We start from the raw sequence: 25,246 nt of genomic DNA on the forward strand, positions 1-25,246 counted from the left end.
TCATGAAATGTTCATGTCAATGATGTTGGAGAAATGTTAAGTGCGTATTAGACATAACTTATCAAAATCATACAAAATAGCTCACCATATTTTTGCTTCAGTTCCTCTTTACTTGACACAGCATATTTGAGAATAGCAGTACAGTCTCATACAAAGCTGATCAAACTTTTTTTAGAAAATGGTGTATTCTTTTTCATTATGGTTAAGTTTCCTTCAGAATTTGACTTTGAAGCAAACAAAATGAAACAATTTCTTCTTAAAAGATCTCATAAAGCAAGCTATATTTTTAATGATTTTAAAGATGTCAATGCTGCTATCAAATTAAATTCAGACCCTTTGTCTACCTGGCCTACCATGATTTGACCCTAACTTTTCATATACTCTGGTCTCTTTTATATACTCTGTAGTATAGCAAAACCAAACAAACAAAATAACAATAATCTCTTACCCCACATACTAAATAGATAAGCCGCTGAAAGAAAATAAACAGAGCTAATTGTGGTCTAAAGCCTAAATTAAGACTCAGTATTATGGGCTGCCTCATTTTCTGGTGAAACCAAAAAAGGCCATACCATAAGTCTTTCCACCCCACCCCCAACTCTGCTCTCATGGATCAGGTCCCCTAGCCAAACAACACTCCTTATCAAGGGGATCAGTTACAGTTCGTACTTATCCCTGAGTAGGGGGTTTCAGTTTCTCGCCAATCTGAGGAATTATTCAACCAAGCCAATCTTATCTTCTTGAAGAAACCAGGGGCAGCCCCAACCTTTTGATACTAAAAAGCTGCCTCTCACAGCCCTTGATTCACTCTGTTCCTGAGTACAAACCCCACGTGGCCCTGTGTTGTGTGTGGTGTCCTGCTCCCCAGAAGTGTGAGAATATGTGACTAATGAACTGCTGTTGATCTCATTTGCCCAGTACCACGTGTCTTATGCTTGGCTCTCACTATAACCCCAGGATGGATGGAAATCCCTCCCTCACCAACCAGGTGTGTAGTAGGTAATTAAACTATTAACCATAGGACAAAATATCAACCTGATAATCAGTCAAAGGAATAATACTTAAAACAACATGACAGACACTTCCGGTCAAAATGGCAGAATAGATGGTCCCCCAGTTCCACTCTCTCCCACCAATCAACCAATTTACAACTATAAAAAAGCAACAACAACCAAGCTGGGACTGCTAGAGCTCAGGGGAAGAGGAGGAGAGACCTACAGAGTAGATGAAGGTGGGAGAAACCACGATGAGAGAATGAAAAGACTGCTCTGACCCTTTTGAGCCCCAGCCACTTCCAGGCTGGAGCTGCTGAGTGCACAGAGCAGGAGCTGGCGAAAGCCATGGCTGTGCCCTTTGGATGGAGTTGCTTGGAGGTGGCAGGGGAGAAGAGGGCTTTGGTGGGCCTCAGGCCAGCAAGACTACTAACAGAGTTCCCATGGATCCACATAGGAGAGAGGAATCACAACAACTGAAAAAGGAGCCACTCAAAGGCAGTGAGTCATCACAAGGGACTGGTGCATGGACTGTCCCATGGGAAGTGTTTGCAGCACAGGTGGTGGGAGAGACAGGCCCACCAAAAGAACACTGGGGCACAGCAAGGATTGCTGATCTGCCCTTGAATCAGCACAGGACCACTCAGTGGCGACAGGTCAGGAATATAGAACTGCAGGGGGAGCAGTTTGATGAAAAGACTTGGGCCCAGACCAGAGTTTCCACACAACTCAGGTGAACTAGATTTCACTAGACCTGGAAATACCTATAAAGTCAACCATTAAAACCTGAGCTGCACAAAAAGCCTTCCCTAGGGAATCAGCTACAAAGCAGCAATTTAGCTCAATCACAGAACTCAAGTACTGGTCCCCACAGGAAGTTTCCCCATTTTAGAAGTAAGCAAAGGGCAACAAATTAGTTTCAGTGCAGAGTTTAAGTGGTGGGAACAATGAATAATCCAACACAGAACTGAAAGAAAAAATAAAGTACTTGCAACCAGAGACAAAGTTTGTATTAACTAGTAAAGGTCTCATTTCACCGAAGAACACCTATAACACCTAGAATGACCAGAAGTCCCCTGGACTACCAAGCCAGAAAGTGGGGAGGGCTGGGGGCCTCAGCCATGCCCCTTGACACCCACAACCAGTCCCAAGGGTGGGGGACGAGGGTCTCGGCCACCTCTCCCAACCCATGCAACCACCCCAGTGACCACCACTGAGCCACTACAGGAAGTTCCCTGGGCTCTCCCGAGCTGGGGCAGTAGGGGGCCTTGGGCTTCAGTCAACCCCCACTGACATCTGCAGTCAGCCCAGTTATGACCACCAAGCCACCACAGGAAGCACCCCGGGCTCTCCCAAGCTGGGGTGGTGGGGGGGCTTAGGCCTTGGCCATGCCCATCTCAACACCTGCAGCCAGCCCAGTGGCAACCAGCAAGCTTCAGCAAGAAGTGGCCTGGGTTTCTGAGCTGGGGTGGTGGGGTTTAAGGGCTTTTGCCATACCCCCCCTGACATCTGCACCCAGCCCGGCAATGACCAAGGCACTGCTGGAAGCCCCCTGGTCTCCCCTGTGGGAATGAGGGGGGTGCCACAGGCCTCAATCCCACCCCTCCTCCTTCCTCCTTTTTCCATCTCATTTCCTTCCTCTTTACTCTCTCCCCCTCCCTCCCAACTGCTCTGCAACAATATCCTAGAATGTAAAAAAATAATATTAATAAAATTACATTTTCTTTTGAAAAAAATGACATAAAATTTAGCTTCTGAACTAAGTTATAACAAGATATATATTTAAAAGTATATCATTTAAAATTTCTACAGTAAACAGCAAATGAAAAAACAATTTTTTAGTTTGGGAGTGCAAATTCGTAGAACTTTTCCGGTAAGAAATTTGAAAAGATGTCTAAGGAATGTCCAAAATATCCTTTCCTGATTACCTAGTAATTTTACTTCTGGGAATATACTCTAAGGAAATAATAAATATTGTGGTAGTAGTTTTTCATTGAGGCATTGTTATAATAGTGGAAAAGGGGAGACATAAATGTCAAACAATTGAGAAATGATTGAAGTAAATAATTAAACATCTATACAACACAATAAAGCCACTCATTAAATTTACAGTATTAAAGAATTTTTGATGTAACAAAGAATGCCTTTATTAGGCAATTTATATTATATTAAAATATGTATGTAAACTACATTACATTACTTTCAACTTTGAGTGTGTGTGTGTACATGTGTATAAAAAAGACAGAAAAAAAGGAAGAAAATATAAATTGTGAAATTAAGATGACTTTTATTTTTTTCTGTATACTTTTTACCAGTATCATGTTTTTCAGGATATATATTAAATTATATTTATATATATACACACATACCCTTGCATATATATATATATATATATATATATTTACGTATCTACATACAAGAAGAGGGTTGAGAATAATATATGCATTTAGTCATTTAGCTACTGCAAGCTGAGAGCTAGATGGGGGCTTGTTTTTAAGATCTCTAGCTAAGAGGAAGCAGATTAATGAAAATATTCATGAGAAAATGGAGAAAAAATATGCTCTCTATATTCTATTGGCAGAGTTTTTTGAGCAAATGAAGAGATGCAATGCAAGAAATTGTACTTGTACATAAATGTACCCACAGTTTGGGGCACATTTTAATATTCAATCTACCATTTCACGTGTTCACTGTTTCATGTGCATTAGTTCCACTTCTTTATTTTGCAATTTCTTGGAAGCAGAGTTCCTGCCACAGGCTTTTCCCATTATCTGCTTCATATCTAGTTTTAGGCCGAATTCACAGTCAATAGTACATATCTACTTGTTTATAGGGGGAGATAGTTCTTTATTTATTGTGACTCTCCTTTCTGTAATCCTCTATTATTTTCTATTATATAGCAGGTAGCTAAATTGTGTTTCTAGTATTTTTTGTATTTTTATTGAGGAAGAACGTGAGAATTTTTTTTTTAAATTTGCTAATATGCTGATCACAATATTACATCTTTGAGAAATATTGATGGGATATATTGAACTATTCGTACCATGCTCTATTTAGAGTCTGAATATAAATCTCTGTCTAAATCACTTCTATTTGAAATTTGTGGATTTTTATTGTAAACACATAATAAAGAAAAAGAGAGAATGATATTTGTATTTAGAGAGAAGAGTCATATTTTCAAATTATTTCAGAAGAAAATAAAAAACCTGAAAGGGCAAAGCAAGCAATATAATTTTTTTTATATCTATGTCCCTAAAATGCTTAAGATTTTCACTAATTTCTTCAGATTTTTGCATTTATCAGCACCGCACTCTACCGAGTGAGCCACGGGCCGGCCCTAGATTTTTGCATTTAAAATGTCTTTGGTTGCATAGTAATTCAGTATAATGACTGATCAACTTATGTAAACAAGACCATTATTACAAATGTAATGATTTCCATTCAAAAAACCTACCCATATATATGCTAGATTGTGAGAATGAGGGCTCATTTGTTGTGTTTATATGTACATGTACACGCATGTACATTTCCTTTTCTTCCCTTAAAATGAATAGATAATTAACTCAATGCTTTCACATATTGCCAGTGTTTGAGATCTTCTTTGAACAATAAAAGAAAGTGGGAAGTCTGACTGGCTGTTGTTGGCTTTAAAAGCTGTTCTTAAACCTTCCTGCTCAGCTTTTTAAAATTTTAGGCATAAAAACCCTCCCACTGAGTATTAGAGACAGTGAGGAAAAGAAGGAATCTATAACTGGATTAGGGCACAGTCCCTGTCTCAACTAGCCACCAATTTTCTTTCGGATTCTGGGACTGCTACAATTTTCCTCTGAAACTTAATGGATTTATTTATGAATTGTTGATAAAATATCTGGACTATTTTCTTCAAATTCCTGAGGTTTCTCAGGAGATTGTTTCTTTTCAATCTGTTTGATCCAGTTACCTGGATTGTTATTATGTTGTCTGATGACTAAATCTGGCTGGATGTAGATGGAGGTATATTCAGCCTGCAGCTTTCCTTTTTTAAGCGTATGAAATAAAGATTATAATGGAATATTTAGAAACCGTCACTTATAAGAATCTTTTATCAAAACATATTTCAACAGATTCATTCTTTGTGTTTTATATGTAATAATTTAAATATTTAAGCATAAAAAGATTGCACAATCAAAATAATTTTGTAGATGACTGAAAAATTCCAGAGAAATATGTTACCTTTTATTATTGTTTCAGGAAATACATTATAAAAAACTGCCAAAATTACAATTAAATATAAAGATTGTAAAGTAAAACAAGTGAAATACTCTCCCAGCAAATTAACTGTAGCCCTCTGGAAACTGAACAAATGCACACAACAAACTGAGAAGCATTTGTTCATGAAAAACTACTGATCTTCAATTAAGAACAGTGAATATCTTGATCATACTTGCCTGGGGCTGCTTCCATCCCCAATTCAGTTGTCATGTTGGTTCTGCTGGGCAGAGCAGACCATGAAAACCAGAAGTTTTGCTGCTGGAGAGGATGGAGCAGGTGGCAGACCTGTAGATTATCTGGGGGTTAAACTGGGAGACTGGGAATCCAGACAGCATAAATAGATTTAATAAGCTTCTACTTATCCTGGGTAAATGGAAGCTGAGTGCATGCTCAGCAGGGACCAGGGGGAGCCCAAACTATGACACATCTCTAGCCAAAAGATAGTTATGCAGATGTGCAGAAGTTCCAGTAAGAAGTAAAACCATGGGCATACTTGGAAACAGGTAGACTAAAAACTGCTTGAACTTTGAATATTCTCCCCAGTCTATACACAAATCCATCAACAAAACTTCACAGCTTTATAAGTAGGTTTACAATTCTCAAGCAGAACTTCTGGCCAATCATTAGCTACTCACTAAGCTATTCAGACACAACCCCCAAGAATCTGGTTTTAAAATAAAACAATACAACAATAACAACAGTAATAATAATGATGATGACAATGACAAGAATCTGAGCAGAGACATCAGTTTCCACATACCACAGAAGAGATTTCCCCTAGGGAGAAAATATAAATCCAATGTTGCTACATATATTATCTAAAACTTCTGGTTTTCTAGCAAAACTATATGATATATGCAAAGACACAGGAAAGTATGGCCCACGCTCAGGAAAAAATCAACTGACCAAACAAACAATGTAATAACAGAACTAGAGATTGAGAACCGAAGAGACTGGAAAACTCCTCAAATACTTGGTAATTAAAAAACATGTTTCTAAATAAACAATGGGTAGAAGAAAAAACTATAAGTTGGAATAGGAAATACTTTGAATTGAATAAAAATGAGAATAAATCTCACAGGATGCAGTAAAGCAGTGCTTAGAGGAAAACATATAGTTTTAAATGTCTATATCAGAAAATAAGAAAGGTCTTAAATCAATAATGTAACTTTTTATCTTAAGGAAATAGAAAAAGAAGAGCTAACTAAACACAAAACAAGTATAAGAAAAGAAATAAATGGTATTTAGATCAGAAATTGATAAAATAGAACACAGAAAAATAATACAAAAAGTCAATAAAAGCAAAAGTTGGGTCTTTGAAAAAATTGGCAAAATTGACAAATCTTCAGCTAGATTTACCAAAAAAAATTGAAGAGATAAATAATCAAATTCAGAAATGTAAAAAGGCACATCATCATGACTCAAGAGAAATAAAAACGATTATAAGAAAATATTAATATGTTTATGACAAAAATTATAAAATTTAGATAAAATGGCACATTTCTAGAAAGATTCAAATTACCAAACTGAAACAAGAAGAAATAGAACATCTAAATAGATTTATTACAAGTAAAGAGATCTAATTAACAACTAAACGTCTTACCACAAAGAAAAGTTCAGGCCAAGTGACTTCAATGGTAAATTCTATCAAATACTCAAAAAATAAATATTACTAATACTAATTTCTCAAACACTCTTCTAGAAAAATAATGGTAAGAACACTTGCCAACACATTCCACACAGTCATTATTACAAGGCCACTCAAAAACATCACAAGAAAAGAATCTACAGAATAATATCCCTCATGAACATCAACACACAATTCATTAACAAAGCAAACTGAATCATGAAACATACAAAGGATTATACACCATCAACAAATGGAAATCATCCTAGGAATGCAAGGTTGTTTTAATATCCAAAAATCAATTAAAATGCATCCTATTAATAGCATGAAGGACAAAGAACACATGATCACCTCAATATACACAGTAGCAGTTTTGAACAAACTCTCACATGCACTCATGATAAAAACTCTGAACAAATTAAAAATGCAAAGGAACTTTCTAAACCTAATAAAAGACATCTACCCCAAACCTATGGATAAGGTCATAATTGTGAAAGATTGATTGTTTTCCCGACAGAGTAATGAAGCAAGGATGGCTACTGTTACTCATTTATTAAAGCTTTGTACAGCAAGTTTTAGCCAGTGCAGCAGTAAAAGAAACCTAAATTAAACATATCCAAATTAGAATAAAATAAATAAACTCTTCATTTGTAGATGACATGATCTGACATGTAGAAAATCATAAGAATTCCACAAAAACCTATTAGAACTAAGAACAATATCTGCAAGGTTATAAGCTAAAAGGTCAATATGCAGTAATCAACTATTTTTCTACATAATGGCAGTGAATATTCTGAAACTGAATTAAGAAAACAACTTCATTTACAATAGCATCAAAAAGAATAAAATATTTTGGATCACATTTAATAAAAGAAACGCTAGACTTGAACATGAAAAATGACAAAACTCACTGAGAGAAATTAAAGGAGATCTAAGTAAATGCAGAGGTACTTAATGTTCATGGATTGGAAGACTCAAAGTTGTTAAATACCAATTCTCTCCAAACTGATCTATAAAATTTTAATGCAATTCCTATCACAATCTCAGCAGGCTGATCCTAAAATTTTATCAAAATTAAGTGGATATAGAATAGTCAAAACAATCTTGAATCATAAAATGTTGACTTACACTGCCAGACTTCAAAACTTAAAAAAAAGTGTAGTAATCAAGGGTATACAATATTGGTGTATACCTTTCAATAGTCCAAGGGATATACATATACCTTTCAATAGTCCAAGGGATATAGTCCAAGGGAACAGAAAGAATCCAAAAACAATTATACCGATGATAGATTGATTTCTAACAAAGATGCCAAGTCAATTCAATGGGGGAAACTTTTTTCAACAATGGGTGCTTGCATGATCAGATGTCCATTTGAGGTAAAAAAAAAAAAAAAAAAAAAATGAACTTGGACCCCTGCCTCATACCATATAAAAAAATCAACACAAAATAGATCATAGACTGAAATGTATAAAGAAAACATGAGAGCCACTTTGTGACCTTGAGATACTCAAAGAGTTCTTAAGATGCTATCAAGAGCAGTATGGTCCATTTAAAAAAATAAAATCGATTGCACTCATCAAAATGTAAAACTTTTCCGATAAAAGACACCAGTTAAAAAAAAAAAAGACAAGACAGACTTGAAGGACTTTGAACAGTCCTTACACCTTCTAAAGGACTTGTTGAAAATATATAAACAACTCTTTCAATTCAATAAGAAGAACACCAACCCAAATAAAAAAGGGTCAAAAGGTTTGAATAAGCATTCACCAAAGTAGACACATATATTGCTTATAAATGCATAAAAAGATGCTCAAAATCATGCCATTAGGGGAAATGCAAATTTAAACAACAAGACATCACCTATATCGACACAAAAATACAGCAGAATTTACCAAGTATTATAGCAATGGTATGAAGGAAGCAGAATCCTTAGACATTGGAAAGTAAAATGGTACACTCACCTTGAAAAATCAACCAACAAAAATAACATATATCATATTAAAACTTGTGTGCATACTAAAACTTGTTACTAAAGTATTAGTAAGTTGAAGACCAGGGTCTTTGCTGTATTACTTCTATTAACTCAGCACTCTACACAATTTGTCATATCATGTGTTTTAAATGGATAAGTATCGATGAATAAACATTTTAAAATGCATCCACCATGAGCTATAGAAACATTTACAAAATGTATTTTTCATATGAATTATATGAAGTCTTTTTTTAATGGGGAGAAAATAAAGCATATTTACTTTTTTTTTTTTAACCTTCTCTGAAAATATCTTGCAAATGTTTTTTAAAAACTGGAAAAAAATCCAATGGAAAAACAAAATGTAAAATATCCAAGCAATGGAATATATTTAGCAACAAAAAGCAGCAAACACTGATACACGCTATAACACAGACTTACCTAAACAATTTTGGTTAAATGAAAGAAGCCAGACACCAAAACTGCATATTGTGTGACTCCATTTTTAAGGAATGCTTAGAAAAGGCAAACTTACAGAGGCAGAAAGTAAAACAGTAGTTACTGCAGTTGGGTGAGGGTTGCTGGAAGTAGAAATTGCTAGCAGGCTCAAGGGAACTTTTTGTAATGATGAAAATTTCTAAAATTTTCATGATGTACACCTCCATAAATTTATTGAGGGCATTGATTCGTACACTAACCATGGGTATTTATGATATGAAAATTACACCTCAATAAAGTCTGTTAAAATAATGATAATAATAATAATAATAAAGAGCTACCCACATTTGGTGCTGCTACCAACAAAGATCCAATGAGATCTGTTTTAGTTTGTCTCCTGTTTCTAAAAACCCAAAAGATGGTGACTAATGAGGAATAGAAAATGAGCCACTATTTTCTAAGAAGACACTGCTGTCTTCTAAAACCAAACAACATTTTTAATGTTTTTCACTATTAAAATTTCTAATTAGTCTTTCTAGCCTTGCAGATGTAGCCAGCCCATTATGGAACTGAACATAGCAAGTGCCTTTTTTAAAATCAGAAAAATTTCTTTGGCTTGTTTCAACAGCTGTGTTTCTGGAGCCATAAGATGGAGTTCTAAATAAAAAAGACAGAGACTCAGTTTTTTGAGCATTACATTTCCTTTTCTATGTTCATTTCTCTTTAAGAGAGGAGGAAATATAATTTGTTGAGTGTATAGTAAGTATATAATTTTTTGTTCGGCTCACTTGCAATTATGTCAAATACACGGAGCTCATCTTACTTTACAGATGAATGCATTTATTCTCAAAATTTAAATAAGAGTTAGAGCTGAATTCCAATGCAGGTCCTTATGATTCCAAAACTCACAACCTGTCTCTCTATTCTGCTCACCTGTGCTTCAAAGAGCACTAAAGGCTTTCAAAACCATTGTATAGTTGTTAGTAAACATTTAGAACTACATCTTTGAAGTTTATAGGTTAAAAGTTAAAAGATCTACTTTATAAAAATTATGGACCATTTAATAGATGACTGTATGGGTGTGTATTTCCCTTTGCACCATTACCAAATTATAAATTATGGTGTGTATGTGTATTGTGTGAACACACTTATACATATGTAGGTATGGGTATGAACAATAAAGTTTTATAAATTCCTTGGCTTTTTGTCTCACTTGTTCCTAAAATTTTATAGTAAGAACTACTTATATTTTAGGTACTCCTTCTAAAGTAGGAGTAAGTTGAAGATGAAGGTCTTTGTTGTATTAATTCTATTAACCTAGCACTCAACACAATTTGTCATACTATAAGTTTTAAATGGATGAGTATCAATGAATAAATATTTTAAAATGCATCCACTATGAGTTATAGAAACATTTACTAAATGTATTTTTCTTATGAATTGTATGAAGTTTTCTCTTTTTTTTAATGGGGACAAAACAAAGCATATTTCCTTTTTTTTTTTAATCTTCTCTGCCAATATCTTCAGAGCAGTGGCTTTCAAGCTTTTGATTTTTGGTTTCAGGAGCCATTTGCACTCTTTAATATTACTGAGAACCTCAAAGAGCTTTTGTTCTGTTTGTAATATAGCCATGTGTATTATGTGCATTATAAATTAAAACTGTCAATAAAAATATTTGTGAATGTATTTAAAGAATAATAAGCTTATTTCATGTTAAAATAATTTGCAAAACATAATTTTATAAACAAAAATATATGAGAAGGGTAACATTTTTGCAAATCCTCTTAATTTGGGCTTAATAGAAGACAGCCGAATTCTCAAATCTGCTTCTCTATATAAGCTCTTGTGATGTCACCATGTAGCCTCTGAAACACTGCTGTATATTCACAAGAGGATAAGAGAGAAAAAGGCAAATGCTGCTTTAGAATTACTATGAAAATAGCTTTGACCTCATGGACTCCTGAAAGAATCCCAGGGATCACGAGGGTTCCACTTGAGAACCACGCAGGGGAAATAATCAAGAAACACTCTCTATTCCTATCTTCTATCTTGAAATTATTTTTATTTCCAGCCAATAATTTTTTTCTTTTATTTTTGAAGTGTGCTTATTTTATATAATTCTTATAAAATATTTTAATGGGTTCTACACCCAGCTAGAGCCATTTATTAAAATATTATAAAAGGTGCACAGTATTTCTGCTTTCAATGGGTTTATTTAGCCAAAATGAAAATTCACTAATGACCATTTTCCACTTTGTTTGGGAGAGAAGGTTTACTACATTTTATTTTTCACTCCTTCCTCAGTTCCATCTTTATCTTGTTTTACAAAGGCAATTAGATTATTAGCTTCATTAACTTTTTCACTGTTGATGAAGCTGTTGGACACAGCTGGTTTTCTCTAAACATGAGAACAAACAGTAATTTTACAAATTTTATTATGGAAAATTTTATACATATGGAATTTGCAGTGACAGGACTATCATAAAACCTAATGTGGTTAATTTTCCAGCTCCAACAATCATCAAATCATGGTCAATTTTGTTTTATCTATATCTCTACCATTCTCCACACTTGGCTAATTTTGAAGCAAATCCCAGACACAATATCATTTCATCTGTAAATATTTTAGTATGCATCTCTAAAAGATATACTCAATGGTGACTATAATTAATAACAATATATTGCATTCTTGAAAAATGTTGAGGGAGTGGATGTAAAGTGTTCTTATCACAAAAATAATAACTGTGAGGAAATGCATATGTTAATTAGCTAGATTTAGCCATTGTACAATGTATATATACTTCAAAATATCAGGTACATAATAAATACGTACAATTTTATCTGTCAATTAAAAAAAGATATGCTTAATTAAAAAATTAACATAAAATGGCAATCATAGCTAAAAAATAACAATAAATCCTTAATATCACCAAATATTTAGTCAACCAAACTAGGCTTTTGGTTGGGCAGTAAATGACATAGGGACTAGTCACAAACGTAAATGCCTGACACTGGTTTAGAACTTCTAGACATTGTTTGCCAGTGATTGTCATTTCTGGCTCTCACCTCATATATATATGTATATAAAGCAATTTGAAGTGTTGACAACTTATTTGAAAACAATAAAGATTGTTTCAAAACATTTAATTTAGTATGGGATCATGTTTCCTAACAACGTATGGAAAATATATTTAGCAATAATCAATGTAAGGTAAATATGAAAGGAAAAATATTTTTATTATTATTTTAGGTAGATATTGATAGAAAAAAGGAATGTAGAGAGATAATATAGTACATTGCTTGAAAATTTATTATTCAAAACAATAATCCTCTTTTCTCATTCTGCAGAATCCACGTACAAAGGAAATTAAATTTAGTTTTGAGACTAGGATATTTATAACAAGTAATCAATAGTGCTTATTTCTGTTATATGTTAAAACTTTTCTAGTTGAAGTAAAAGAAAACAAATACAAATAATGAGTTGCAAAAGTTAAATAATAAGGCTGAGGGGATAATTCTTTTAATACAGCATAAAAATAATAATACAGTTAGAAAACATTTTGATATGAAATTCTGATGACAGAAAAAATGGTTTGAAGATTTCTATTGTACCTCATGAAAAAGATAATTTTGGCATTTCTGGAAAGTATTATGTTGTTTTGCTTCATGAACTGGAGAAAGTGAAATAGTTTTTAGCAAGTAATTACTTCTACAAAAGGAGCCAGTGGATTTTAAGATTCACCCCTGGAATTTTCATCAATACTTAAAATACAGTTTGAATGGCAATAAAATTATGAAAGGTTAAATTATCTGTCTCTGGCAGAAGAAAAATTACCTAATCTTAAAAGGAAAACAAAATTAGACTCCCAATCGATTCATTCTCTATGAAAATAAACAGAGGAAAATTGCTCAAAGCAAAACCTATTCCACATCCGCATGTTCCTTGGTCTCAAATCTGCAAGGAACAATAGCAATTTCACTGCAGAAATATCTCCTTTTGTTCTTTGTTATATCAGTGCTTTAAAAAAAAAAAACCCAGCATATACACCATGTTAGATCTATTACCTATATATATGTCCATACATGAATATATATATTTATGAATTATTTCTGTTGAAGTACAGTTTCCGTGAAACACAAAGAATATACTTGAGTGAGAATATAGGTACCAGTGAACATATTAACTAAATAGAGCAGTAATTATGGAGCATTGTAATACCATGCACGTTTTTTAAAAAATGCAGTTAATGAAAGGAATGATCTAAATATGTATCATTTAGTAACTCCTCATGCTAGTGATCATGTCATTGATGTCTTTTATGTTCAAATATTAGCCTGCTTATTTTTTGACATCTTCCAAAACACAATTTTTGATATAAAACTTGGTGTTTTCTAAAATTTAATGAGTCATCTAAGCTGAAGTTCAAATATATGTCAATCTGACATTAGAATAAGAACTAGATTATTTTATTTGCTTTACCTGAAACTGTGTGATCCTTAGAATCTCTTGTTATTTTTATCCTTGCATGAGGAAAGATGTAGTGCACAGTCTTCCCGTTCATCTGTATAATCTAATACACACATGTGACAAGGTGAAAATCAATGTTAAAGACACTTAAAGTACAATAAACAGAATTAGACTTGTTCATTTAAAAGCCCATTGATTGTCAGTAAAATGTATTAGAAGATTCTCAAATGATAATTTAAGCATCTTACACTAACACTATATAATATTATTGATTTCTGAGTTCATTATGGTCTTTGCATTTATAACCAATAGCTCTTGCAAACTGATTTGTTGTATTTGGGAAATTAATGAGTGCATGTAACAAATTCTGAAGGATGTCTGTTACTACAGGAGTATGTAGTCAATATTGATGACAGTGGATAGAGAATGTGTATGAAAAATTGCCAGCTGCTGATTTTGCTCTGGAAAGCCTAGAAACAAAAAGGCATTTTTAATTTTCAGCGATTAGTGGTGCTATGGGAGAAAAGCCAGAGAAGATCACACCATTTCACATCTCTATCACCATAATTAGGATTGCTTCATGATTATGTTTGATTTTATTGTCGAATTGTACTTCTGCTGAGCACATCTACTAGATGTTTCAGTGTATACTGGATGCTGAGAATAATTCCGTATAAGTAAATAAAGCCATTGCTCATTCTAATAATTTCTGAAGCCTTCTTTATATTCACAGGTTGTATTACTGATGCTGTTATTTCTTATTCAATACAGATGTTCCATAGACTAGATAGAAGAAGTAACACTTAAAGCTACTGTTGCAATCTGTGATTTCAATTCTCATTATTGAGACTTGAACCTGAGAATACTACAGAATGCATTATCTCTGTTTCTACCCACTGAAGTGAGGTTTCTGAAACAAAAGTAAACTAGCGAACGCAAACTTGTGCTTTATATTTTGTGGAACTTTTCTTTCAAAAGAGATTTGTGAAATAATAAAAGATAGAAATAGTAAAATACTAATTCATATCTATATGAGAGTATTTATAAAAGTTTATCAGTATGGATTCTTGTATCTTTTGCCTTAGGAAAATTTTTGACTTAAATTACCAATGAAATAGAGTTTAATAAAGACACATTTTATATTACCTATTTTAGAATATGCTTAAGAAGTGTGTGGGAATATTAAACCAAAATATTAAACAGAATTTGAAATCAAAGAGATGTACATTTTGCAAAAAAAGATTCCTTGGAAAATTTGTGTTGTCTTAATATGCCCCAGTAAGTCCAGATGTTAAATTGTTAGAATTCTGGATATTAAAATTAACATAGGTATTGAAAAAATGCAAGCTAAAATTATATCCTTTAGCTTTTATTCTCTTTAGGAAAGAATAAGCTTACTCAGGCCTGGGATGAATATAAAACACTCCCCCCAAAACAGCAGAATCTTGTGAAATCCAGGAATATATTATATAAATTCTGCATACTAAAACCAAAATATTGTTCACAGGATTGTAAAAATCCATATAATTCATAATAATGCTATCTTTGTAAACCACAGAAAGCCTTACTCTTTCTCCTTCCCTTCTCTGTCTCACCTTCTACTCTTTGTCTTCCTCATCTTTTCTCCTTTAACTTACCTTCTTCCTCTTCTTCACCCTCTCCTAATCCGCATTTAAAGATCTTTAGTTTTTACTAAAAATTAAACTATGTGCACCAAAAATTCTACAGCTATTAGAAAACTAACCTTTGTTTTAGTATTGTAGATAATACATTAAAATTGGTATATATTATTTCATTTTATTTCAAATACCTTCTAATTTCCTGTATTATAACGATTAATAACGATTTTTTAAAGGTCATTTTTTTTTCCTACTTGGTCAAAAAAACCCTAAAAAAATACAATTTTGCCTTTAGTATTATTTCTAATTTCCAGACTGGGGCGAAGTGGATATAATCTCTTAGTGCATGTATTGCACAGTTTAGAAGAATAGTCAGGTTTTCTAAGTTTTTCATCAGAGTTTTATCTGCTAGTCAAGATCGCCTTTTAATTTATTCCTATGATGATGCAAGTGGAAAGGATGCTGAACCTCTTCATTTTCATTAATGCTGCTTTTAGAGCATCTCATAAAATCTTTTGTGGCTTTAGAGACTATCTAAACCACTTCATGAGTCCACTTAATAAATCAAAAACATTAATCTGCCATAATCATGATCAATATGAGCAAAAGTCTATAGAAAGCAGAGGTATTCATCCCCAATGTATAAAATAGATAGATCTCAGCTTTTTTTCTACCATTGCTGGTGAATGAGGAGAGAGTCCTCTAGCAGATGGAGTTACAGGGTAGGTACATATTCCTTCTACCAAATAAAGTAAAAGAGCAAGTCCAGGGGGAAGAACTAATGTCAAGTGGTACCCCTACCTCTCCCCAAGGAGCTGGTCTCTGTTATCTCATTGTCTTTTGCTGATTCTGCACTGACAGAACTGTCATCTGTATGCCTCTCAGAAAAAGGATTATTCTTCTTCCCTATCTACAAATGTTTCAAAAGGAATTGTTTTTATGAATCAAACCTTTATATTTATGAAATAATAAGTTTTGTGTTAACATATCTTTTATTTATACAAACATTCATCCATTCCCTCACTTAAATACCAAAAATGCTACATGCAGGGGACAGAGTGCCCTTTTGGGCTCCTAGCATTGTGCTAGGCACTATATAACATATACACCCTGGTGAATGGAACAGAGAACTCCCGCTGTTCAGGACCTCATGGCTTCAGACATAATGTGTGGGAACTACTGGAGCACAAAGGAACACTTACCAATGATTTGTGGGGAGGTGGTGTTAGTAGTGTCAGGGAAATCTTGCAAGATGGGCATGTACGTGGAGACCTGAGTGACGAGTAGGGTTAGTCAAGAGAATAAAGGAGGAAAAGTGTCCAAGGAGAGGAAACAGAACATTCAAATGTGCAGAATAAAGAGAAAGAGTGGTTCTTTCTGAGGAACTCACTGTACCTTAATGCAGCAGTGTCATGGGAATTGCAGAGGAGGTGCACATTAGCATAGAGAGTGGAGGCATTTTGTAATAGTCAAGAAGTGTTGACCTTTACAATGACCTTGTGAAAGGGATTAGTCCTATTTGTAGATTAAGGGACTGAGGAAAAATTTTAAAAATAAGAGGTTAAGTGAACTGTTCAATTCACAAAGCAGAGTTGAATTTCCATTGGAGAGTGTAGAGGTTAAACACATACACACATATTTTAAAAGAAACAAATATGGAGTTGCAGATCTGGTTTCTTTTATAGTTACATGATTATGAGACTAAAAAATTTTTCAGAAATATTTTTCTATCCCTCTAATGCATGTTTTACATAAAATATTCTTAAAAGCAGATAAATTAGTGTTTGCATTAGTCAATTTGGTTTTATTACTTTTGCCTCCAGAGCATTTTATCAGCATAAATTTTTGTTATGCATACAATTTCAAATAAAAGCATCTGAGTTTACTGGTACTAAGAACTCAATATTACCTTTTTATGAGTAGAGATGCAAAGAAGTGAGTAAAACGAGAATGCCATTTTGCTATCTCCCCACCAAAACATAGTTATGATAAGGTAGAGAGGATGACAGTATTTGAAGGTAAATATTAATGCAAACAAACATAAATTTTGAACTATATATAATTAAGTTTTTGACATTTATGTAATTAAAGCATATGTTATCTTCTATATAGCATCTATTTAGAAAAAAAACTATAAAGAAAAACAAATTATTGCCACAAAAGACAGCTACTTTATTACTTGCTTGGGCAAGGGAGTGGTTATGATCTGGAAGGGGCACTTGGGGGTTTCTGGGGACAGGCTATGTTCCCTTCCTTGACCTGTGTGGTGATTGTATGACTGTTCATGTTATACCTAGCTTATAACATTACATATTTGCAGTTTTTATAACTGTATGTATACATTTTTGTTTGTATGTTAGATATCAGAATTAAAATGTAAAAAATTAGGACAATGTAAAAAATTCATTTTAGCAAGAAAATACACATTACTCTATTACATTCACCTAATGAAGATCTTTATGTTTTCTACTTTATCAAAAATAGCAAGAAATGTATTAAATAATTCTCAAATATTCCCTCTCTGATTAATTTTGGCATTACTTTGGTCTATAACTATATATAACATGACGTACTATATTTTCAGTAGATTAAAATCATAAATCCATATATATTAGTAACAGAAAATAATGAACAAAAAATGTCACTAGGGATATCTACATCTCATCTGTATAGAATAGAATAAAATTTTAGAAAAAAATTTTTGGGTAGAAACAAATTAAATGTATCTTCAAAGAATACTAGTTGGATAAATAAGTTTGAGAAAAGAAAACTATTCTGAGTACCCATGGAAAGAGAATTGTTGGGTAATAAATGTATAAAAGTTGTTATTTTTTAGCTCTCCAGTCTATATAATTTATCTTATTATGATTTTGTTAAAGTATTTGTGTTTTCATTGACTTGATCTAGATTTGTTGGGAATACTAAACTTCAGAGAAATGAATGAGATGAGTAAGACATAACAAATATGTCATTTCAGAGAGATTCTTACAATGAAATATATTCAAGGAAGTTATTTTCGATGGACAAATTTATTATTTTAGTAATTGTAGGTAAAAAAAGGTAAATTTAAGAATTTTAAACATGTTCAGAATTATTTTATTAATTTCTTATTCCTCAGCCAGGTCTATTTGATGAGAGTTGAAATACAACTATAATACAATTTTAAGAATTAGAATAGCTAAGAAAAGTATAAATCAGTACCATGTGACATGTTAAAATGAAATACACATAAGTGAAAGTATATTGACATGCTTATAGTGATAAACACAACCCTACTCCAAAAAATGTACTAAATATATCAAAAACTAAAGAGCAAATATTTATAATACATAGAGTCCCAAGATTTCAAGAAAATAAGATAGCATATAGAAAATCAGAACAGCATTCCAAAAAAAGAAAATTCTATTAAATAGCTAGAAATTTGTCCATGAAAACTGAAATTGCTTAGGAAGAAATCAAATATGAGAGTACAGATAATGTATTTTAGATAGTTCATATACATTCAAAAGACTTGTTTGTTTTTTGTTGTTTTTTTCTTGTTTTTTTTAATAACCACAATATTGCAAACACTGAATTAAATCATAGTTAAGTTCATATGCCTCTTAGTTATTCAATATGTGAGTGTCTTCTATATCAGTGATTCACTTAAACAGGATGATTTAGAAGTCAATATAAGCAAAATAAGACAACTGTCTCTTTTGTAGGTATTTTAATGATCACAATGATTACATAGCTTGTAAATTTCTGGTCTTCCAAGGCAATTGATTTAAGGTCATCTGGCATACCAGAAGAAACTTCTTCAATTTATTCAACTGTTGGTCTCTCAGGTATCTTTTAAAATTCAACTCAAACATCACCTCATTTTCTCTAAAGTGAGTAAGATCATAAGTTTTGGGGTCATACTTACCTAATGGTAAAACATACCTCTAAGTTTCAGTTTGTTTATATATAAAATATATCAATTAATGATAACTACTTTTTGTGAGTTGCTCTGTAGGTAAAATACAAAAATGAATGTAAAACAACTGATATTTCCATATATGAGTAATAGACTTATTATTACAGTAATAATTATCTGTAGGAGGAATGATCACTTAAATTGCCTGGTAGAGCAACACAGCTAAGCTCCAATGTCAATCAGTCATAGCTGATGACATTGTCTACTTACTCCTTTAAGTTATTGAAAAAAATTGTTTGTGAACTTGATTTACAAACATCCCATTCATTTTAGGACAATAGAGACGATTCTAGGGTAAAATTGTCTTTTTTTTTTTTTGATAAATCTAAAATAGATTGCTAAATATAGCACTTACTTGCTCTTGATGTTGACTGAGTGGTCTAGAGTGGACTAATCTTTCTGGAAGTTTTCGGTCCAGACCATGTCCATTTTCCATACGAGACTCCCTGGGTTTATCAAACCAATCTGTTTCCTCACGACGCAGGTGATAGGCTTTGGAGACCAAGGAAACATCATACATTGCAACCGCAACTAATACAGATGACAGAGGGCAGCAGATGTTCTCAGTAGTAGCATGCACTAGGCTTGTTAACCATACATGCATTTCAAACACAAATTCCAACGGGACCAGAAAAATTATTTTCATTATTATGTTAATATTGTTAAAAATTTTGTAACAAAGAATAACCTAGGAAAAAATGATGCACACAGATGTTCAACATCTCAGAGCAAAACAAAACAAAACAAAATCAAATTTTAAATCAGGAGAGAAAATTTAGATAGTGATGAAGTAAATAAATGAACAAGTGAATTATCCTCAAAAGAGTCATTTTATTTAACCTCAGTTGGTAAGTTCCCAACTCCTCACCTCTCCCCACAATACACCACTAAAAATCAAAAGAAAATGTTTTCCTTGAGTATGGAAGTTTCCAGTCCCAATAGGTGGCAGTTGGCTTTTACATTGGGTAAGTGAAATTTTTTGAAAATATGACATTTCTTTGATATTCACAAATAAATGGAAACATTTATTTCTAAAAGGATCCTAGGTGTTATTGCTAGAAACACATGTACATGTGTGCCATGAGTACTTGGTAGCCTAATATTAAAAATATTAAAATTTTAAGATAAAAATAAAACAACTATTTTCTGAAGAGAGCACTGATATAGGAATTAGATTGAAGAGTTGACTGATTGCTTTTTATACTTATACTGTGACAAAACTAGACATCATAAAATATTTTTTTTGAAAATGCAACCATATTTAAAGTACACAATTGTTATTTTAATTTTTTCATCTCATTCATTAGTACTTCCTACCTATACTTTCTTGAAACTCCAGCTTCTACAATGCCATTGTTGAGTTCTCCTCTCTACCTCATCATAGTTTTCTTTTTCTGTCTATATTTCTGACTATCTTATCTTCCAAAGCTTCCTCCCAAGTCTTTTTCTCCAGCCCATTTCCATTATTTCTTGGCTGGCAGGCCTGGCAAACCCATAGTATATGCAGTGCCACTCACCTCTACACCTCCTGTGATCTTGGTCAGCACTGCTGATTCCCCCCCCAATAAACATGGAATGAAAGACAATGTGTCACCGTTTAGTCCATCTTAGATTTGAGGAAATACAGTATTACGTTCCTAGTTTTTAGTTGCATATGGACTTGAATGATCTCTCCTATTAGATGCTAAGCTGCTTGAAAACAAGACTCATATCTTCTTTGTTTCTTTTTTCCTCCCTCAAAACAATGTCTTGCACATGGCATAACATTTAATAAATATTTTCAAAATGAATGCAGCATAGGTAATTAATCATCAACTAGAGAAAGATGTTAAGTATCCTTATTATGATAAACACATTTTAAATAAATATTAATTTGTCCCTTAAACCTCATTAATAGATGCACAATCTGTTTCCACAATCTACTCAGTGATTATTAACGTCTTCCATACTCTTAATTTAAAATGAAGTGACTAAACTTAAAGAAATTTAACATAATAAATATTTGATAAGTAAATTCAAAAAATGCATTATTTAATCATCAGTCTCTGAAAATATATTACATTATCCTAACCACACTATTTTTGTCTTCTTATATGCTTTTATTACATATTTCTCATAAAAAGAAAACAATAATCTATACTGATTTTAACAAATAAGTATCCTGAATAACATGGTACATGATTTCATTTGAATACATAACTTTACTAATTGCATTTAAAATACAATTCTTTAAAACAGGTGTGTTTTCCTTGGCTGTATCTATACAAATAAGACAGAATCTCAACCTGATCAACTTTGTAGTCAATTTATTTCACTTTGATTTTCTGCTATTTTGTATAATAACTCTACATGTAACTGAATGAGAATGTCTAAAATACTTTGCACAGGAATTTTGAATCAGCTAAAGACATCTAGATTGAGTGAATTTGCTTTTGTATTTGATTCTGTCTTCATTCTTTAGAGCCAGTTGTACATAAATGTTAATTGTTTATGACCACAATCATCTAATTTGCCGTGGCAGAGCCTCACTTTAAAAATTTAATTTTATAACAACAATAGCGTTTTCCAAATTAGTTTAAATAATTTGATGGAGATTAACCTCCCTTCTTTTAAAGTTGGTATTATTTCCTTGAATTCTTAAATGTAAAATATGAATTACCTATTTTTAGGTCTAGTATTGTTCACAGGCAACAGTTACATGAAGAGTTTAATTCTCTTTAGTATTAAATATTAGTCCATTTTTTAAAAAGTCTGCATATATTGATACTTTTGGGGGGGGATGGCATGGAGTTCATTTTGAAAGAATGCTTCCAACAAAAGATTTGTGGTAGTAGAAATAAAAGTAACTTGACTGTTTCTAGCTTAGCTTCAAGCTGATGGCCATAAATATTAAGCAACATAATTTATGTCTATTTAGATTTCACCACAAATGAGATATTTCAAAATTAACTATAGTCTTAAAGAATAAATCTGAAAAACAACTTATAGTCTGTATCCTAGAGTTTAAATGAACTCAGAGAAAGCATATAATAAACAATTTAAAAGCAGTTAAATTAGTTTTGTCTACATGCTACTCAATAACCTGCTGTATCTTCTACTATTCAAAATTATCTTAGAATCTAAGGAAAATGTGAAAATGTGGTATATATACACAAAGAAATACTACTCTGCCATTCACAGCAACATAGATGAACTTATAATTTTAGAGAAAATTATGTTAAGTGAGATAAGCCAGGCACAGAAAGAGAAATACCACATGTCCTCACTCACAAGTAGGAGCTAAAAAATAAATGAGAGCGGGGGGGGGGGGGGGGGGTGAGGGAGGGAAAGATAGGAAAGAAAGAAAGAAAGAGAGAGAGAGAGAGACAACAATCACAATAATTTGTTGAACTTTCAGAAGGAGAGAACAGAACTGAAGCCACCAGAGTAGGGAAAGGGGGAGGGGAAGAGGGAGTTAGCAAGAAATTGGCAAAGGGCCACAAAAAATGATTACACGTGTCATGATAAATACAATCATTATCCTGATCGGAGAATCACATACTGCACACAGGTATTGATATTCAACCTTTTACCCAACAGATATGTACAATCAATTATGTTTCAATAAAAACAAAAAAGCAAAAATATCCCCTCAAGTTATCTTAAGTATCATTCAAATACAGATAGAGCATATATTTGCAAAAAATCCATTTAAACAACCTTAACATTCATAAATGTTAAGAGTTAGGTAATTGGAAAAAATACTTTCTACTTTTTTGCTTAGATACCCAAGGAATCCAATATATTTTTTTTAAAAAGTAGGCCATTGCTCACTAGAAAAAAAGTAATATGTTTATGTGATATAAAAGCAAAGAAAAAATATATTTTACTGCATATATCTTTGAAAGCTAATCACTACAATTCACATACATAATATTACATATATATTTAAATTTGTGATAGTTGTTTGTCTAATTCTATATCAACATGATCGTTATGAGTCATTTTCTTGTCTGCTCAATTTTTAAATATAATTTTGGTTTAATTTCACTTAAATTGTTTACTTCTTTGGTATTATCTTTTTACACACTTCATAATTTTGTATGCTGCACGAAGTCTTGTCTACTTTATCAAACAATTTTTGTCATAGTCTTTGATGATTATGAGTATACATCACCAAACATATAAATAAATGAGAAATAAAACATTCAGTTATTTTCATATGGTTGTATGTAAATAAATGCCACATATTTGGATGTCTAGAAACATCTATATATCTGGCAACATGCTGACAAAACATTTGTGATAAATATATGAATTTGCCAAATTCTTTCCAGATATATGCTCATCATGTACACACAGACTTTAGGATTTAGCTATGCCACACACCCTCTAGAGTTTTTGTTTATTTTGTTATTTTGCAGATATAACTATTGAAGAGCTTTTTTCACTCTTCTATAACAGACATTTTATAGGTATAAAATGTGTATAAAATGTGGATTATAAAAAAGTTAAAAAAAATTAAAGACTTTCCACATAATATCACAAACCTTGTTTAACTATGTAGATTAATTCAAAAAATTCACTAAAAAATATACACAAATTAAGTGTTTTATTTAATTGACTAATGGTCAATCCAAATAGCCTGTCGAGAGGTAAACAAATCAGAAAGTGACTAGTCTATTGGAATTTCACAAGGAAAAGCGGTTTGTTCTTATTCCGATCCAGTGATTACTCTAGTTCCATTAAATATCTACATTTAAATTTCTAAAATCATATATGTGTCTAGATACAGAAGTAGAAAAAAATCCTTTTCATGAAAACAAATTTTTTTTGCAAATCCTCAAGAAAGATGTTAGATTTGAAAGGGGAGATATTCATGTTAGCTTAGTTCTTTGGAGTCTCAAAAGGCATGGAGTAACAATCATTTTATTTGATCAGAAATATTTTATTTTCAGGATTCAAACCACACCTACATTCAAATGTCAACTACAGAGGGGGCAAAAAAAAAAAAGAACCAAGAGTCATGAATCCTCTTGTTATGGGTGAGGCTTTTCACACTCCTGTACCACTTTTCCCTCATCTTCAAAATTAGACTTGGGCTAGATATTTTTCTAAAACCTTATGGTTCTATATAATTAAACAAACAAACAGAAAAACTACTTTAAACTAGTTTTTAGTTAAGTGTGTACTTGTCTTGAAGCACTTGTTCAATATGAAAACTAGAAAACAATTTAGGGAAAATATGTGGAATGATACAAAAAGCAAAGCCAAGGAAAAGGTTAAATGGATACACCAGGAAGTCTTGAACTCCAAATAGCTAAAATCGCAAAAGCAGGCCACAAATTTTTGATTTTAAATCGAAACAATGCTTCATACAAACTCACAATATTATTTACTTTCAGTATCTTTGTGTTAATCCTTCTCGCATGTAAGCAAAATGTATAAATTTGTCAATAACACTGTCATTCATAATGAGAGAGAAAGAAAAAATAGAAGCTTTTTATTTAAGAGAATTATAAAATTCTCCATTATACTAACATCAGGACTTATGCAAAAGTTCTCAAAATTTCCTCGGAACTAAGGAACACTAATCTCATAAAAATGACAAATCTCTATTACAAAGTCTAGCAGAATAGTACTTAATGGCTTTAAACCTTAATAATTTTACAAACTGAAAGAAACTGAAACAGACCAATAACTTTTAAAATGCATTTTAAAAAATAAAAGAAACATACAATGAAAAACTTTTCAACTATATATAGATTTAAAGAATGACCATATTTTATTGACAGAATTATCTGAAAACGGTTTTAGAAAAGCAGACAACAAACAAATCAAGCAAACAATCAAGAAACAGAACAATAAAAGAATAAGCTAAAAATAAATAAAGAAAAGCATGCTACAAAATCTATATACAAGATAAAATTTCCATTTACAAT

At 32.3% G+C, this 25,246-nt stretch overlaps 1 protein-coding gene across 1 annotated transcript in view; it reads right to left on the reverse strand.

The window, feature by feature from the left end:
• Positions 1-25,246, reverse strand: part of PCLO (piccolo presynaptic cytomatrix protein) — a 413,878-nt gene that overhangs the window by 162,171 nt on the left and 226,461 nt on the right. Inside the window, exons 8-9 of the mRNA XM_063099452.1 lie at positions 19,681-19,817; positions 13,761-13,851 (exon numbers count right to left, since the gene is read on the reverse strand). Coding sequence (XP_062955522.1) covers positions 13,761-13,851; positions 19,681-19,817 — 228 coding nt within the window. The remainder of the gene's footprint in view (positions 1-13,760; positions 13,852-19,680; positions 19,818-25,246) is intronic.

The sequence above is a fragment of the Cynocephalus volans genome, chromosome 6, assembly GCF_027409185.1.
Source record: "Cynocephalus volans isolate mCynVol1 chromosome 6, mCynVol1.pri, whole genome shotgun sequence".
In the NCBI taxonomy this organism is placed as follows: Eukaryota; Metazoa; Chordata; class Mammalia; order Dermoptera; family Cynocephalidae; genus Cynocephalus; species Cynocephalus volans.